The sequence below is a fragment of the Octopus sinensis genome, linkage group LG16, assembly GCF_006345805.1.
Source record: "Octopus sinensis linkage group LG16, ASM634580v1, whole genome shotgun sequence".
Taxonomy (NCBI): domain Eukaryota; kingdom Metazoa; phylum Mollusca; class Cephalopoda; order Octopoda; family Octopodidae; genus Octopus; species Octopus sinensis.
In genome coordinates, this window is record NC_043012.1 from 16923091 (window position 1) to 16940718 (window position 17628).

General features: G+C 38.3%; 1 protein-coding gene across 3 annotated transcripts in view; it reads left to right on the forward strand.

Annotated features, from left to right (window-relative positions):
• Positions 1–17628, forward strand: part of LOC115220350 (leucine-rich repeat serine/threonine-protein kinase 1-like) — a 235349-nt gene that overhangs the window by 109433 nt on the left and 108288 nt on the right. For all 3 annotated transcript variants that reach the window (XM_036509925.1, XM_036509926.1, XM_029790458.2), the window contains exons 27-31: positions 1851–2102; positions 4503–4625; positions 7763–7976; positions 10543–10658; positions 10909–10997. In XM_036509925.1, coding sequence (XP_036365818.1) covers positions 1851–2102; positions 4503–4625; positions 7763–7976; positions 10543–10658; positions 10909–10997 — 794 coding nt within the window. The remainder of the gene's footprint in view (positions 1–1850; positions 2103–4502; positions 4626–7762; positions 7977–10542; positions 10659–10908; positions 10998–17628) is intronic.

A 17628-nucleotide genomic window follows, 5' to 3' on the forward strand; every position in this document is an offset into this window, starting at 1 on the left:
CTCTTATCAAACAGCCTCATGTCACACATTTCTCTCACCATTGCTCTCTCAGTCCTTCTCAGAATTACCATCTCTCTCTCTCATTCCCATACAGCATTGCAGCTCTCACACAACTCCTGTAGACCTTACCTTTGAGTTCAAATTCCACCAAGGTCCAAGTTTGCCTTTCATACTTTTAGGGTCAGTGAAATAAGTACCAGCTGAGCAATGGGGGTCAATGTAATCGACTTGCTCCCTCCCACAACATTGCTGGCCTGGTGCTAAAATTTGAAACCAGTTTATATATATATATCATGTAATCACGTGACCGACCAGGCCATCAGATGTTGTTACACATCGCTGGTCACAATGCACTTCGCATTGTTTTTTAGCCTTCGAATGACACCACCCCGCTGGCTAAGCGAGCAGGCCATATATATATGTACTCCATGGAAATCAGGAAACCAGCCCTATGAATCTCTATGACTTGGGAGGGATCTTGATCCTTATTATTATGACCTTTATTACCAAGATTATTTTATCGGATATGTTCATTTTTTTAAAGAAAGTATATGGTGTGATTTGAAGTAAATTTGGTTGCTATTTCTAATCATATTGAGACTCTCTTCATTAGTTACAAACTCTTTATAAATTAATTACTACATGTGGTTCAGTAGCAGATTTATTATGAACTCATTGTTTCATACAATTTGGTATGCAATAACATGTAGGATTATATAATATTATGTTATAAGGTGTTTATGTGTCTTTGTCACATTCTCAGATAATGTTCCATGATAGATTTATAAGGAAATATGTACCATTGACATAATGGTTACATATCAAAATTCCCAGCAAAGAATTGATAAATATACCATTTGATTCAATTAGGAATGAGGGGGTTAGTATAGTGTTTTTGTGCTTTGCTGTTGATTTGCCCTGACCTGTTTCATAAGTTCCCTTTTCTTTCACCACACACACACACACAGATGAGAGAGAGAGAGAGAGAGAGAGAGAGAGAGAGAGAGAGAGAGAGAGAGAGAGAGAGACGTTATGTGCCATTGTGTGTTTGAGTCTGGTGAGTCACCTATACATCTAAGTGCTTTATAGGTGTGAAACCAATGGTTACTCTCTGACCAGCCATAACAATTACCTTTAAATGATTATATATATATATATATATATATATATATAATTGTTAAAGAGGTCAACAAACATTAATCCGTTCCAGCACTTACCTAGCGTACCTGATCGTTTAGATCACCTGTGAACTAAACCCCCATACTTTGTCATCATCATCATTATCATCGTTTAGCCATGCTGGGGTCTGGGAAGCCAGAAGGCTGCACCAGGCCCAGTCTGATCTGGCAATGTTTCTACGGCTGGATGCCCTTCCTAACGCCAACCACTCCATGAGTTTGTGGGTGCTTTTTACGTGCCAGACGAGGCTAGCAAACGGCCATGATTGGATGGTGCTTTTTACGTGCCACCGGCATGGAGGCCAGGTGAGGCTGGCAAACGGCCACGATCGGATGGTGCTTTTTACGTGCCACCGGCACGGAGGCCAGTTGGGGCGGCGCTGGCAACGGCCACATTCGGATGGTTCTCTTATGTGCCACCGGCACTGGTATCACAGCTATGATTTCCATTGATGTTGATCGATTTTGATTTCGATTTTGATTTTCACTTGCCTCAACAGGTTTTCACAAGTAGAGTTTTATGTCCCACATATACACACACACACACACACTTAATGAGCTTCTGTGTATGACGGTGATGTGTTTTGAAATATTTCTTAACATAATAATCCTTCAAGTCTTCTCCATTTTTTAAAAAGTCTTATCTCTTCCTTTTTTTTCCCCACCTTTCAGATTGCTTCAGCATTATCTTATCTCCATTCAAAAGGAATAATCTACCGCGACCTTAAATCGGAAAACGTCCTTGTCTGGTCATTCCCCATTCCACTTACAGTAAAGCCTGACTTCCACGTTGATGTCAGACTTGCTGACTACGGCATCAGTCGTATGTCCCTACCGACTGGAACTAAAGGCTTTGGTGGAACGCCACCTTTCATTGCTCCAGAGATACTTCAACATGTTGGAAAGGACATCTATACAGATAAGGTAAGAGATCTAATTAAAGGGTTATTTTTTTAATCTTTTTTTTTTTTTTACTTGTTTCAGTCATTTAACTGTGGCCATGCTGGAGCACTGTCTTGAATGTTTGTTTTTTTTTCTTTTTTGTTTCTATGTTCCTACAGATAGAAAATTTCTTTTCTTTTTTTTAACCCATTTTGTTTCAGTCATTGGACTGTGGCCATACTGGGGCACAACCTTGAAAAGTTCTCTTGGACAAATCAATTCTTGGTGATTTTTTTTTTTAAACTGGTGCTTATTCTGCTGGTCAGTTTTGTCAAACCACTAAGTTACGGGGATGTAAATAAACCAACACCAGTTGTTAAGCATGGGGCAGGGGATACAAACACAAAGACACACACACATATGTAATGTACTGTTCCATGATGACATGATGGTCAAGGCAAGAAGGACTCCATCTGGTGAGAGATAAATATTCTTTAATAAACACAATATATATTTCTAGGAGCTGGCTTTGCTTATTTCAGATTTCTTAAGAGTGTAATATGATGGATATTTGCCTGCTGTTTCTAGCAAGTGAACCCGTTTGTTGCCAGATTTCTGTTGAAATACTTAGCCTAGTTTCATCCCCGAGGATTGCATGAAAGCACCAAGCATGTTATAAAATGCTGTCTGAATTGTTTTTATCGTATGAAACTGTTAGTAGCTCATAAGAATATATACTGTATTTATTAAATAATACACACACACACACAGAAGCTTCCACACAATTCCCACCTACCAAATTCACTCATGAAGCATTGGTTGACCTAGTTCTATGGTAGGAGACACTTTACCCAAGATGTTGTGGAGTGGAACTGATCTGAAAGCCATTAGCTAAGAATATGAAGTATGACAGGTAAAAAAACCCAAAACAAAAGAAGAGAGTTATGTCCCTTGTGAAGGCCACATCCCAGAAGCTTTTTATGGCCTCTGTTCTTAAGTATTGAATAACAAACTCCTGAGACCATTAGTTGTAGTTCAATTTCAGGTCAGCCCTGATGAAGCAGAATTAGGATAAAAAGCCATCTTGCCTTGACCATCATTAGTAAGAGGTTTATTACCTCAAACTGTATGTTTTGTAAAAGAACAATGTTTTAGAGAAGCAGCGATGGATGGGCGTCTTCTGCCTGCCCTCATTAATACCATTTTTTTTTTTCATCATTCATCTCATTAATGTTTTTGTCCAACCTGCAGCTACTACTTCTATGTAATGCCTTGATGGTAAATTGAATGAAATAAAGAAGCTTGCTTAACAACCACATGGTTCCGGGTTCAGTCCCACTGTGTAGCAACTTGGGCAAGTGTCTTCTACTATAGCCTCAGGCTAACCAAAGCCTTGTGAGTAGATTTGGTAGATGGAAACTGAAAGAAGCCCGTCGTATATATGTATATATTTGTATATGTATGTGTGTGTATATGTTTGTGTGTCTGTGTGTGTCCTCCCAACATTGCTTGACAACCGATGGTGGTGTGGTTACGTCCCCGTAGCCTAGCAGTTTGGCAAAAGAGACCAATAGAATAAGTACTAGGCTTACAAAGAATAAGTCCTATGGTCAATTTGCTCGACTAAAGGTGGTGCTCCAGCATGGCCGCAATTAAATGACTGAAACACGTCAAAGAGTACCCATACAAAACACTTCTGGGCCTTTATTTGATTGCTTGGTCTGCTAGAAATAACAACTATATCTATTTCAGCTTTTTAATTGGATAATATCTTAAATGCTTTGTCTTGGAATACAAAAATAAAATGGTTATTGTTAGAATTTCTTTGGTTATAAGTAAGTTTGATATATATTTTTTATTCGTCTGGCACCTGTGTCGGTGGCACATAAAAAGCACCATCCAAGTGTGGCCGTCTGCCAGCCTTGTCTGGCACCTGTGTCGGTGGCACATAAAAAACACCATCCGAGCGTGGCCGTTCGCCAGCCTCGTCTGGCACCTGTGTCGGTGGCACATAAAATCACCCACTACACTCTCGGAGTGGTTGGCATTAGGAAGGGCATCCAGCTGTAGAAACACTGCCAGATCTGACTGGCCTGGTGCAGCCTTCGGACTCCCCAGACCCCAGTTGAACCGTCCGACCCATGCTAGCATGGAAAGCGGACGTTAAACGATGATGATGATGATGATCATCATCATCATCATCATCATCATTTAATGTTTATTTTCCATACTGGCATGGTTTGGACAGTTTGACAGGAGCTGGCCATCTGGCTAGCTGTCCAAACTCCAGTTGTCTCTTCTGACATGGTTTCTGCAACATGATGCCCTTCTTACTTAATGCCAACCACTCTTCAATGTGTGCTGGGTGCCCAGTGTAAATGAAAAAATTCTCAAATACACAAAATAAAAAGATATGAATTTTGTTGTTTTTTTCCTTTTCAGGTTGATAGTTTCTCCTTTGGAATGTTTATCTATGAATTGGTCACCTGTCAGCAACCATTATGGAAAGAATCTCATGTTAATAATTTTATCTGCCAAGGTGGACGGCCAAAACTAACTCCCGAGGTAGGATTCTGATTATTCCCTTTTTTGGATTTTCCTCTTTTGGGTTTTTCTTCAGTGTATTAGTAACTTATTTATCACAACCAAGGCAGCGAGCTGGCAGAAACATTTTGAGTTCAAATTCTGCCGAGGTCACCTTTGCCTTTCATCTTTTTCGGGGTCGATAAATTAAGTACCAGTTACACACTGGTGTCGATGTAATTGACTTAATCCCTTTGTCTGTCCTTGTTTGTCCCCTCTATGTTTAGCCCCGTGTGGGGAATAAAGAAATAAGAAACGTTAGCACGCCGGGCGAAATGCTTAGCAGTATTTCATCTGCCGTTACGTTCTGAGTTTAAATTCCGCTGAGGTCGACTTTGCCTTTCATCCTTTCGGGGTCGATAAATTAAGTACCAGTTACACACTCGTGTCGATGTAATTGACTTAATCCCTTTGTCTGTCCTTGTTTGTCCTCTTTATGTTTAGCCTCTTGTGGGCAATAAAGAAATAAGAAACTTTAGCACGCTGGGCGAAATGCTTAGCAGTATTTCATCTGCCGTTACGTTCTGAGTTAAAATTCCGCTGAGGTCGACTTTGCTGTTCATCCTTTCGGGGTCAATAAATTAAATACCAGTTATGCACTGGGGTCGATGTAATTGGCTTAATCCCTTTGTCTGTCCTTGTTTGTCCCCTCTATGTTTAGCCCCTTGTGGGCAATAAAGAAATAAGAAACGTTAGCATGCCAGGCAAAATGCTTAGCAGTATTTCATCTGCCGTTACGTTCTGAGTTAAAATTCCGCTGGGGTCGACTTTGCCTTTCACCCTTTCAGGGTCGATAAATTAAGTACCAGTTACGCACTGGGGTCGATGTAATTGACTTAATCCGTTTGTCTGTCCTTGTTTGTACCCTCTTTGTTTAGCCTCTTGTGGGCAATAAAGAAATAAGTAACTTATTTATCACACCATCATTGTATCAACTAGACTATTGAATGTTGTTATACATCGCTAGTCACAATGCACTTTGTATTGTTTTAGCTTTTGAATGATGTCACCCCACTGGCTAGGCTTACAGGCCAACATCCCCCCCCACACCTTGATCAGAAGGTTAGTCCATCCACAGGGTGACCCTTTTACAGCTGAGTGGAGTGGGACAACATGAAGTGAAGTGTTTTGCTCAAGAACACAATGCACTGTCCGGTTTGAGAATTGAACCCATCGTGAGTGCAACAGTCCAACCACTTGTATATAGACAGTCAAAATACGGTATGACCAAGGAAACTGAAGATAATCATCATCATCGTTATCATCATTTAATGTCTGCTTTCCATGCTGCCATGGGTTGGACAGTTTGATTGAGGACTGGCAAGACAGCAGGCTGCATTGGGCTTCAATCTGATCTGGCAAGGTTTCTACAGCTGGATGCCCTTCCTAATTCCACCCACGCCAGTTAGGCGGCACTGGCATTGACCATTTTTGGATGGTGCTTTTTATGTGCCAATGGCATGGGAGCCAGTCAGGGAGCTTTGACATCGACCACGCTCTGATGGTACTTTTTTATGTGCCACTGACACAAGAGCCAGTCAGTGGGCACTGTTGATAATTAACTTCTGAGGCTGTACATTATTTACATTTGATGGATATTTGTCCTCATCTTGTTTGTTGTTAACACAACGTTTCGGCTGATATATCCTCCAGCCTTCATCAGGTGTCTTGGGGGAAATTTCGAACCTGGGTTCTCATTCCTAAGGCTTTTTTTCGATGTTATTATTATTATATGGCATATGGTTAGGAGCGCGGGCTACTAACTCCAAGAATCCGAGTGTTTTTGATTCTTTGATAGAAGCAGCACATTAGTTGATGAACTCTTATAGGTTTTCACCCCTGGGACAGATGCATTAAAAAACACAAAAAAGGCCAACTACAAATGAAAGCTTATATTTTCTATCATATGATTATAAAACTAGTTTGGATTAAATGTTTGATGCAATGGTTTGGCTGTTTTTATCCTTAAAATCCTAAACCTGAGTTCAGTTGAAGCAATGTTTAGATAATAAAATATATATTAAATAGAGCCAGTTCTAAAATGGTGCATTCTCTCATTTGGGGGCCTCTCTTCACTGCCATTCCATGTTTCAATCATTTCATCAGGACTCTTTAAATAAGTACCAGTCAAGCACTGGGGGTTGATGTAATTGACTACCCCCCCCCCAAGTTTCAGGCCTGGTGCCTTTAGTAGAAAGGATTATAATAATAATAATAATAATAATAATAATAATAATAATAATGATTATTATTATTATTATTGAGTGAGAGAGCAATGCATGCCATCAAAGTGACACTGGGGTATACGAAGCCTAATATAGCCATCATGACTACCCGTCTGATAAGGGTACACCAGGCACATGCATCACAACCAATGTGCGCGACATGGTGATCTCATATCAAGATAAACAGCGCATGACCTTGCAGGTGGAGTCCTGTTAGAATTTTCTTCAGGTCAAGTAGCCCATCCCATTCAAAAGGTCCTGAATAAGGGCTGTTTAAGGATGATGAACAAAGCACCCATGTTTACAGAGGTGAATTATCCAAACCCCAAAGAATCCCTCTCAACACATGACTATAATGCTCCCCCACAACTTCTGCTTGTGATCAGGGATGCACACATCGTCAGCCACCAAGGGTCATGCTCAACTGGTTAAGGTCAAACAACTGACAAGCAAATCTGTGGTGTTGAGCAGAATATTTGCTGTAGCCCATCTTTTATACCATGACAAAACAATGTATATGATAACACTTCCAATCAGTTAAGGTATTATAAAAGGAGAAAGGGGCTCTCTACCCACCTTTTGACCAGGCTCCTGTGGCTTTTATAGGTTTTTCCACGTGAGACCTTTTCTTTTTTCGAAGCGTCTCCTCTATTGGGAGTTTTGTAAATTGTTGAATTTTTTCGTTGTTGTGAAGCTTGTTTACACGAACTTTTTTCTTTCGAAAAACGGACAAAACCTTTTGTAACCTTTCGTCCTGTTTTGTTCCTTTATGTTTTCTAATCATATTTGTCAGCCCTTGTGGCCAATAAAAAGAATTAATTATTATTATTATTATTATTATTATTATTATTATTATTATTATTATTAATATCATCAATATTTGTTATTCTCCAGGAGACCGAATGTCCTTCCCATTTTCTTGATTTGATGACACTCTGCTGGTCGCAGGAAGCCAAAGAGCGTCCTTCTATGGACGACATCATTAAATTAGCAAGTTGTACAGAGTTTTGCCACTTTATGGATGCCGTTTCACTTGAAGCTGCTGTAACTGTTTTGGCATCATGCATATTCTTTTATGGATCCTCATTATCAGAGTCATGTGCATATGGTAAGCTGTCTTCACATTATCATTTGCATTATAACTCACATATATATGTATGTATGTCTGTGTTTATATATATATATGTATGTGTGTTTATATATATGTATATATATGCATGTACTTTTTTATCCAAGGGGAGGCAGTGCGAGCAACAACCACAGGAACATCACAAAATTCAAAGATAGACCAAACACATACAAATCTTATATACCAATTTATATCTAAACAGTCCGACATTTAAAAAAATTAAAAAATTCAATAATATATAAGTATCATATACAAATAAAAATATAAATATAAATTTTGGATATAACACGCTTAAAACTGTTAAAATAAGAGAAATAAATATTATGATTATAAAATAAAAATATGGCATATCAAAAGACGAATAAAATTCCAGCGAATAGCACATAGAATATAATACATATACAAGCTTATAAAAATATATGATATACAGAAGTCCATCTACGGGCCGTTTCGGGGATGTGCCTATTAATATCAGACATATCAGTACTTAAAATAGTACTTAAATATATGTATGTATGTATGTATATTTGTAGGTATGTGTTATGTGTAGGTGTGTATGTTTATATGTTTGTTTATATGTATGTGCGTATATATATATATATATATATATATATATAATATATATATATATATATATATATATATATATATATATATGTTTATATATAAAATCTACATATCATCCATCTCTTTAGCACTTAAACTGGCCAGATTCACATCATCGAAATCTCAAAGCTATGAGATAATGCCTGATTACTTCAAAACAGTATTAAATAAGTAAGCATTACATTTGACAGAGTAATCTGAATGCTAAAGGGTTCGTGTAAATACATTGTTGAAAGGCAAGTTTACTGCAGTATTCAGCCCGAGATAACGTCTCTTATGGACCTGCTGTGTTTAAAAACTCTGTATTTGTCAGGAGATGAAAAATCATTCCAGCAATAACTAGCGAGAATGTCAGATGCCTCTCAACATCGTTGGGCCTTGTCATTGGTGTGTACTCCTAGCTAGACATATCTTTAAACAAGATTTGTTGCTTCCAGCAGATAGGAAAATGGTGAATAAACATTGAATACTATTTTGAAATGCATCTGGCATTCTTGTTAACTGCCAATGGAAGGATTTTTATCTCCTTCCAATATATATACTCATTACTCATTTAATTGTTTCAGTCATTTGACTGTGGCCATGCTGGAGCACCGCCTTTAGACGAGCATATTGACCCCGGGACTTATTCTTTGTAAGCCCAGTACTTATTCTATCGGTCTCTTTTGCCAAACCGCTAAGTTACGGAGACATAAACACACCAGCATCGGTTGTCAAGCAATGTTGGGGGGACAAACACAGACACACAAACACGTACACACACACACACACACATATATATATACATATATACGACGGGCTTCTTTCAGTTTCCGTCTACCAAATCCACTCACAAGGCATTGGTCAGCCCGGGCTATAGCAGAAGACACTTGCCCAAGATGCCACGCAGTGGGACTGAACCCGGAACCATGTGGTTGTTAAGCAAGCTACTTACCACACAGCCACTCCTGCACCTATATGGTGTTTTTTTAGAAAAAGTCATGTCTGTAAGACATATTGTCTCTGGACAAATATCTCAGTAAATTTGCCTTCCAACATTGTATTTACATCAAGCATCATACATTGACGGCAATTGTAATTTGATAAGGCTTCTGTTACATATGATGGTTGGTGACCTCACCAGTGCTGGTGCTACATAAAAAAAAAGCAACCACTATACTCTATAAAGTGGTTGGCATTAGGAAACCATGCCAAAGCTGACAGTAGAGCTGAGCACTGTCCCCTGGCTTACCAGCTCCTGTCAAACCACCCAACCCATGCCACTATGCAAAATGGGCAGTAGATGATGATGACGATGGACCACTACCACCACCACCACCACTACCATCGTCATCATCCACACACACATACGTATTAAAAACGTAGTACCAGCTTTTGTCTCATGGTATCTCTTATGTTTGGTTGGCTGTCTATAGATCTCTGCTTGCAGAGATCCTTTAATTTTCTTGCAGATTTCCTTGGATATAACATATTTTGTTGTTGTCAATGGTGTCTAGTCCTAGGTCAGCTCTGATCAGCAGACTTATCATGACAAGCATCCCAATCCATTGATCTTCCAATATATTATTCAGGCTCTGTACATGTACGATCACATTTAACCCTTTAGTATTTAAACCGGCCATATCCGGCCAAAATAGTTAATCTGTTTTATGTTCAAACTGACCAGATCCAAGCTCTCACACCTACCCTACAATGTTATACTACATTAAGTAATTACACCATCAAGATCTTGAAGATATGAGATAATGCATGATTAATTCAAATCAATGGGAATCAATAAGCATTATGTTTGATAGAATAATCTGAACACTAAAGGGTTAAATCCCTAATTTCCCTCCCTGTTCCACTCTCTCTTTCTGTCTCTCCCCCTTCATCTCTCTCTCTCTCTCTCTCTCTTTTTCTCCCCTTCTCATTATACAAACATATCTTGCCTTTTTAGAAAATCTACGAGATGCTGGGGAAAGTTACACCCAGCTCTGGCTAAGCACTCACCTGGCTGATAAAAATATGCTGGAAATCTACACCTTTTACCGAAATAAATGTGTGGAGAGCAAGGTAACTTATTTACACAATTATTTTCCTTATTTCTCTGTGTAAACTAACCCATGTGCCCTTTTTTTCCCTGGCTTCTTCATTATTATCTGCTTTATTCTCTTCCTTCTCAGTCCAGCCTTGACCCTAATTCACAACCCATTTTCTGTTTCTGTTTTTTCCTGAGTGTTTTCGCTCTTTGAGCAATGGATAAGAGGAAGATTACTGAAGCCGCTTTCTTTTTTTCTTCTCTATTTTTCTTTTTGTCTTCAAGTTTGTGAAACACCTCTCCGTACATGCCTTGTGTAGCAGTGACCAGCATGTGTGGGGTCTTGGAAATAAACAAATGGTATACGTATTTAGGTAAGTCAATATTTATTATTAACATACCCCTTCCTCACACACAACCCCTGAAAGACAAACAGAAACAGATGAAATAAAGTATTTATTATGAAGGGGTTAATTTAAGCCAGCAAACTGGCAGAATGGTTAGCATGTCAGGCAAATTGCTTAGTGGCATTTTGCCTGTTTTTAGACTCTGAGTTCAAATTCTGCCAAGGTAAGCTTTATTTTCATCCTTTTGTGGTCGATAAAATACTTTCTCAAAAGAGTTTGCTTAGATTTCTGCATACATGTGCAGCAGCTATCTGTTGGTCTGTGTCTGTCCATTTATGCACTCATATGTACATACATATGTATATGTGATATATATATATATATCTTTATATATAAAAGTCAAGTTGTGTGTCTGTCTCCTACGATTTAGATTCCTAACTACTCCCACATTTTGCGGTGCAGTTTAACCAAAACCGGGTATCTTATAGTCGTGATTCATATCGAGGCCTTCTGGGTATTAGCACGCATCTACGATGAGTCTACGATTAAAAAAAAAATTTACCATCATTTTTTTTCCATTTTAATGCAGTTTTTCGCTATTATATAAGGGAAGTAACTCTCTAAAAATGTCTACGATGAGTCAACGATTAAAAAAAAAATTTACCATCATTTTTTTTCCATTTTTAATGCATTTTTTTGCTATTTTTTGGCTATAACTCTCTAAAAATGCTTATATAGTTATCGCCGGGCGATACTGCTGGTATATATATAAAATAAATGTGCTAATATTTAATCCACACCAGCGAATTGGCAAAATTGTTGGAGTGTCAGATAGAATGCCTCATGGTATTTGTTTCAGCTCTTTGTACTCCGAGTTCAAATAACCCAAGGTCAACTCTGCCCATCATCTTTTGGGGATTAATAAAAAAAAAAAACTAAATTGCCAACCCACAGTGATGGACTGGTGGGATTGTTAGAGCATTGCTCGAGATACATTGTGACGTGTTGACTGGTGTGTGGCCCCTGTCACATCAATAAATACAAAGCAGGCCCTATACAAAGTGAGATAAATACTGGAATATATATATATATATATATATATATATATGCAAAAGCCTTTTTTGAAACCACTTGAGGTGAAATGGTATCAGTAGAATTAAAACTGGGCCAAAATTGGCTGGAAACTGAGCTTTTTGCCCAAGGTGTCACGTAGTGGGACTGAACCCGGAACCATATGGTTGGTAAGCAAGCTACTTACCACACAGCCACATTCTTTGCTTTTCCTCTTATTAGGGGTTGATAAAATATAGTACCAGTAATTAATATGGTCGGCGTAATCGACCAAACCCTTCCTCCAAAATGTCAGGCTTTGTGTCTCTAGAATGAATTAGTATTGTTTTTAATTTTATTATCATTGAAAGCTGTCCTAATGAGCAACATTTTTAGCGTTGATGTCGCTGAATTAAGCATCAGAGATGCTTTAACTCAAGTGGAAACTTTTGGGAACTAATCAGAATCGTCAATCAGAATCTAGGGTATTTTCATTATTCTTGGACGAGGAAATATTAATTACAGAGTATAAAAAATTGAAGTACCTGATGAAGTCACTGAGTTATCTCCCTTGGAAATTTTCTTTTGTTCTTTTCAACTTTACAGGGAGGTAACTCTTGTTCATTAAATACGTTTAAATTTGTGCGTCTGTCTAAATCTGTCACGACGAAATGCAAATGTGCCAATTGGTGCCAAATTCTTGCGTTTACTGCACCGTTTTTTTTTTTGTTTTTGAGAATTGATTGTATTCAGTTTGTATCGGTAATTTTTTATTGTTAATAAGAATTAAACCATAGGTTGACAGCAAGATGGATGCCAAATAGACATAAGATTGTAAAACTATCTCAAAACACTAACCGATGTCATGAAGAACTGTCAAAGGAGAGAGAGAGATGCAGAGAGAGAGAGAGAGGTGGGGAAGATGCAGAATTCTTAGAAATTCAATTTTGGTATTCAGTTTCGTAATTCCACGTATTTAAAACTCTAAATTCTTCACTACCTGACTTCGTATTCCATTCCTCCTGAAAACCAATAATAATAATAATAATAATAAAAATAAATATATATTTGTGATGTATTGGGGTTGGTTTATTCAATTTTTGCGAACCCTCACAACTGTCAGGCAGTGTAGCATTCATTTATAGAGCTTATAGGAGTCGGTAGAAAGTCAGACGAAATGCTCTCTACCTTACACGGCCATGAGAAAGACGGTGTGATTTTAAAGTTTTATAGATTTACTTCTATACGTGACAAAGCTATAAATTTTATTTCATGGGGACATGTTATGACAACTGTGTATTTAACTGAACTTCGTTCTTCAGCTTTAGCATTCTAGATTCAGAGAAGAACTTCAAAAATCAACTTCATGTCGTATTTTTTGAACTTCAAGATCGCATCACAATTTGTATACGCAAGGACTATAGATATTGCTGAAAATTAACACTCAAGAAAAAAAAATTGATTTAATAATGTAATAAAAATTCTTTGGCTTATCCCATTACACAAATAAATCCCGCCAAATATGAAACTAAAATTATATAGTTTTGAAATTGCTCAAGGACTTCACAATGAGTTTATATTTAGTTATGTCCCTTCCCGTAAGGTGACCATGTCTGAACGGTGTTCACTTTTGCCTTCCATTCTTCCGAAGACTTGAAAAAATACTTAGCAGTCCGATACTGAGACTGAGTTTAAGGGACAGCTAAAAATTGTGACCTTCTACCAAGTTTAAAAATTATTATTATTTGAGTTGAATATTATAGAAACAGTGTCGTCGTAAGACATGGAGACACTGGGCGGTTATATATATATGACATTTACCATGTGAATTACGATGAAAAGGCATGAGAAAGATATGGTATATAATTTTGTTTTTGTGCAGGGGTTCCTTGAGACATGTCATTTATTTTAAGGGTTAAGCAAGGGTAAAAAGGTTGAGAAACACTGTTCTAGAAGACAAAATCCGATCTGTGTATAATGTGGCTTGCTGTCAAGAAATAAATACTATTGTGCTTAGAGCACTGATTTTCCCCGGGGCCCGTGATACTGTTAAGACGGTCCTGGATAGAAATCCTGGAACGTGGAACTGAATATGGTACAATGTTTCCCTAAATTGTAAATTCACAACATTCTCGGACTGACGACTGACGTTTCTCTCTTTGTTGGTGTTCGAGAAATCAAGTAACAGTCAATCAAATATTCCCTAATTCTCCAAGTTTCTATTCTTATGCTGCTATGAAGAACGACTATTTGTTGTATAACGCTTCATTGAGACGGGGTTCGGTGGGTTTTAAGGATTAATTTTTGTCACATTCACGTCAAAACCATTAAGTATTTCAGGATCTCTTTCGACTGTATTTAACTCTTAAGGTTTTTTAAAAAAGGGGAAAAAGCGTGAATTAATGTGTTATGTTCTGATTTTTCTTTCTGTCCTTCTGGGATCAATAAAATAAATTACTGACAGAGTAATTATTTCAATGTGATCAAGTTTCCTCTCAGAAAACGTTAGTCTTGTTTAAAAAACAATAACCAAAACAACACTACAGCAATATTTCTAACTAGCTAAGATGTCGAGCTGGCAGAAACGTTAGCACGTCGGGCGAAATGCTTAGCGGTATTTCGTCTGCCGCTACGTTCTGAGGTCAAATTCCGCCGAGGTCGACTTTACCATTCATCCTTTCGGGGTCGATAAATTAAGTACCAGTTGCGCACTGGTGTCGATGTAATCGAGTTAATCCTTTGTCCTTGTTTGTCCCCTCTATGTTTAGCCCCTTGTGGGCAATAAAGAAGTAAGAAACGTTAGCACGCCGGGCAAAATGCTTAGCAGTATTTCGTCTGCCGTTACGCTCTGAGTTCAAATTCCGTCGAGGCCTACTTTGCCTTTTATCCTTTTGGAGTCTATATATTAAGTACCAGTTACGCACTGGGGTCGATATAATCGACTTAATCCCTTTGTCTGTCCTTGTTTGTCCTCTCTGTGTTTAGCCCCTTGTGGGCAATAAAGAAGAAAGAAACGTTAGCACGCCGGGCAAAATGCTTAGCAGTATTTCGTCTGCCGTTACGCTCTGAGTTCAAATTCCGTCGAGGCCTACTTTGCCTTTTATCCTTTTGGAGTCTATATATTAAGTACCAGTTACGCACTGGGGTCGATATAATCGACTTAATCCCTTTGTCTGTCCTTGTTTGTCCTCTCTGTGTTTAGCCCCTTGTGGGCAATAAAGAAGAAAAAACGTTAGCACGCCGGGCAAAATGCTTAGCAGTGTTTCGTCTGCCGTTACATTCTGAGTTCAAATTCCCTCGAGGTCGACTTTGCCTGCCATTTTTTCGGCGTCGATAAATTAAGTACCAGTTGCGTACTGGGGCCGATCTAGTCGACTTTCCCCCTACCCCAAAATTTCGGCCCTTGTGCCCAGAGCAGAAAACAATATTTCCAATTAGCTCTGCTATGCTACGTATGGATTTGTTTGTGCCACTGTTTCCCTCATCTAACGTTTGATGATAATGTCCAACTCTTTTACCTATAACTACGTCTCAATCAATAAACTAATCTACGTAACTCAGGTCATATCATAACATCTACCATCTCTCTTTAACGCAGAACGATATAGTTGGTATAGAGTTATCGAACTTGGTTCTTATTTAAACTACTCTTTCGGTAATGTTCTTTCGAAATTAGAATATTAAATACAAAATATTTAGGACAATATAGATTTTAGTGGAAATAAATTGTAGCAGCACGTCAGTTGACGTGTATGTTGGATTGAGATGTTTACAAGGTCAAATTAATATGTCTAGGATCTATTTTTGTTAACTCGCAAACATCTTCGCGTCTTAACTTGCAAGGGAGGTAATTATTGCAATTTTACATTCTGTAGAAAAGTTTTTCTCTTCTCCTTCATCTCTATCTCTCTCTCTCTCAAATAATCCACTCTATAACTCTCTCTCTCTCTCTCTCTTTTCCTCTCACTCTTCCCCCTATCTTTCTGTATGACGTTTAATAGTAGTCAGCTTATTTTTAAAAGCATTGATTATTAAATGGAAAATTATAATTCTTACAAATAATTTCCTGTTTCAGCGAGGAAAAATATTCTTTTCATGGTAAAAAGAAAATCGTGTTTATTGAAAGCATAACGTACCACATGTGAATTTTCTTTTGGTTTTAAACTAAAATTCAATGACGGTCTGTGTGATCGAGTGCTTGTGCTTCCGTATGTGTTTGTGTGCGTGCGTGCTCACGTGTGTAATATATAATGTTTGGTTGAATGGTGAAGGCACATGGCTCAGTGATTAGAGTATTGAGCTCAAAATCATGAAGTAGTGAGTTAAATTCCCGTACCGGGCTGCGTGTTGTGTTCTTGAGCAAGACACTTTATTTCACGTTGCTCCAGTTCACTCAGTGGCAGAAATGAGTTTCGACATCACCGGTGCTAAGCTGTATCAGCCCCTTTGCCTTTCCGTTGGACAACATCAGTGGTATGGAGAGGAGAGGCTGGTATGCATGGGCGACTGCTGGTCTTCCACAAAACAGCCTTGCCTGGACTTGTGCCTCAGAAGGAATCCGAGTGCAATCCCATGGTCATCCCTGATGGAAGAAAGTCTCTATTCTTTTATCTTATAGCTGAATGCTTAAAAGAAGTTTGCTATGCAACCACAAGGGCTTGAGTTCAATTCCACTGTATGGCACCTAGGGCAAGTGTAATTTTTTTTATGGCTGCTAGTTGACCTTATAATTTGTGAGTGGAATTGGTTAGATAGAAACTAGTTAGAAGCCCTTTGAATGTATTATATCTGATTCACAGGTACAACCTTGTTACACTGTGAGCCATGGTGGGGGAGGGGGGCAAATTCAGGAACAGGTAATTCAGATGATTAAACAACTGAATCTTCAATGTAGAAACTGACGGAGAACCATTCATGTATCACCATCTTTTCTGAGTTCACATTCCGTTGAGGTCAACTTTGCCTTTCATTCCTTTCGGGTTTGATAAAATAAGTACCTGTAGAGCACTGGGGTTGATCTAGTAGCCTTAACCCCTTCCTGCCCCCTCCTTGAAATTACTGGCATTGTGCCAAAATTATAAACCAATATCAGGAAGTATTGCAATCCTTAGGATCTCCACTTGGCAGCTGATGGAAGACTTGTCCTTGACGGCAAACTCTGTATTGGTGGTCCTTAAACATATTTTACCTATAGACCCCCTTTTTATTCCTATTTTACTCTACTGAATCTTAATAAACATTCACTGTATATTTAAAAAACCCTGCTGTATTTCTTTAATCAAATTAGTATTTAGGGGTTATATAAAAGAACTAAAATGTTTTGTGTATTGTAGATCTATAAACAAATATATTGCAGTTAAATTTTAAGAACTCAATCTTAGATTGACCCCAAAGGGACATGTGGACCCCAGTTGAGAATCACTGTTCTATATAAAATGAAATATATAGGTGCAGAAGTGGCTGTGTGGTAAGTAGCTTGCTTACCAACCACATGGTTTTGGGTTCAGTCCCACTGCGTGGCACGTTGGGCAAGTGTCTTCTACTATAGCCTCGGGCCGACCAAAACCTTGTGAGTGGAATTGGTAGATGGAAACTTAGAGAAGCCTGT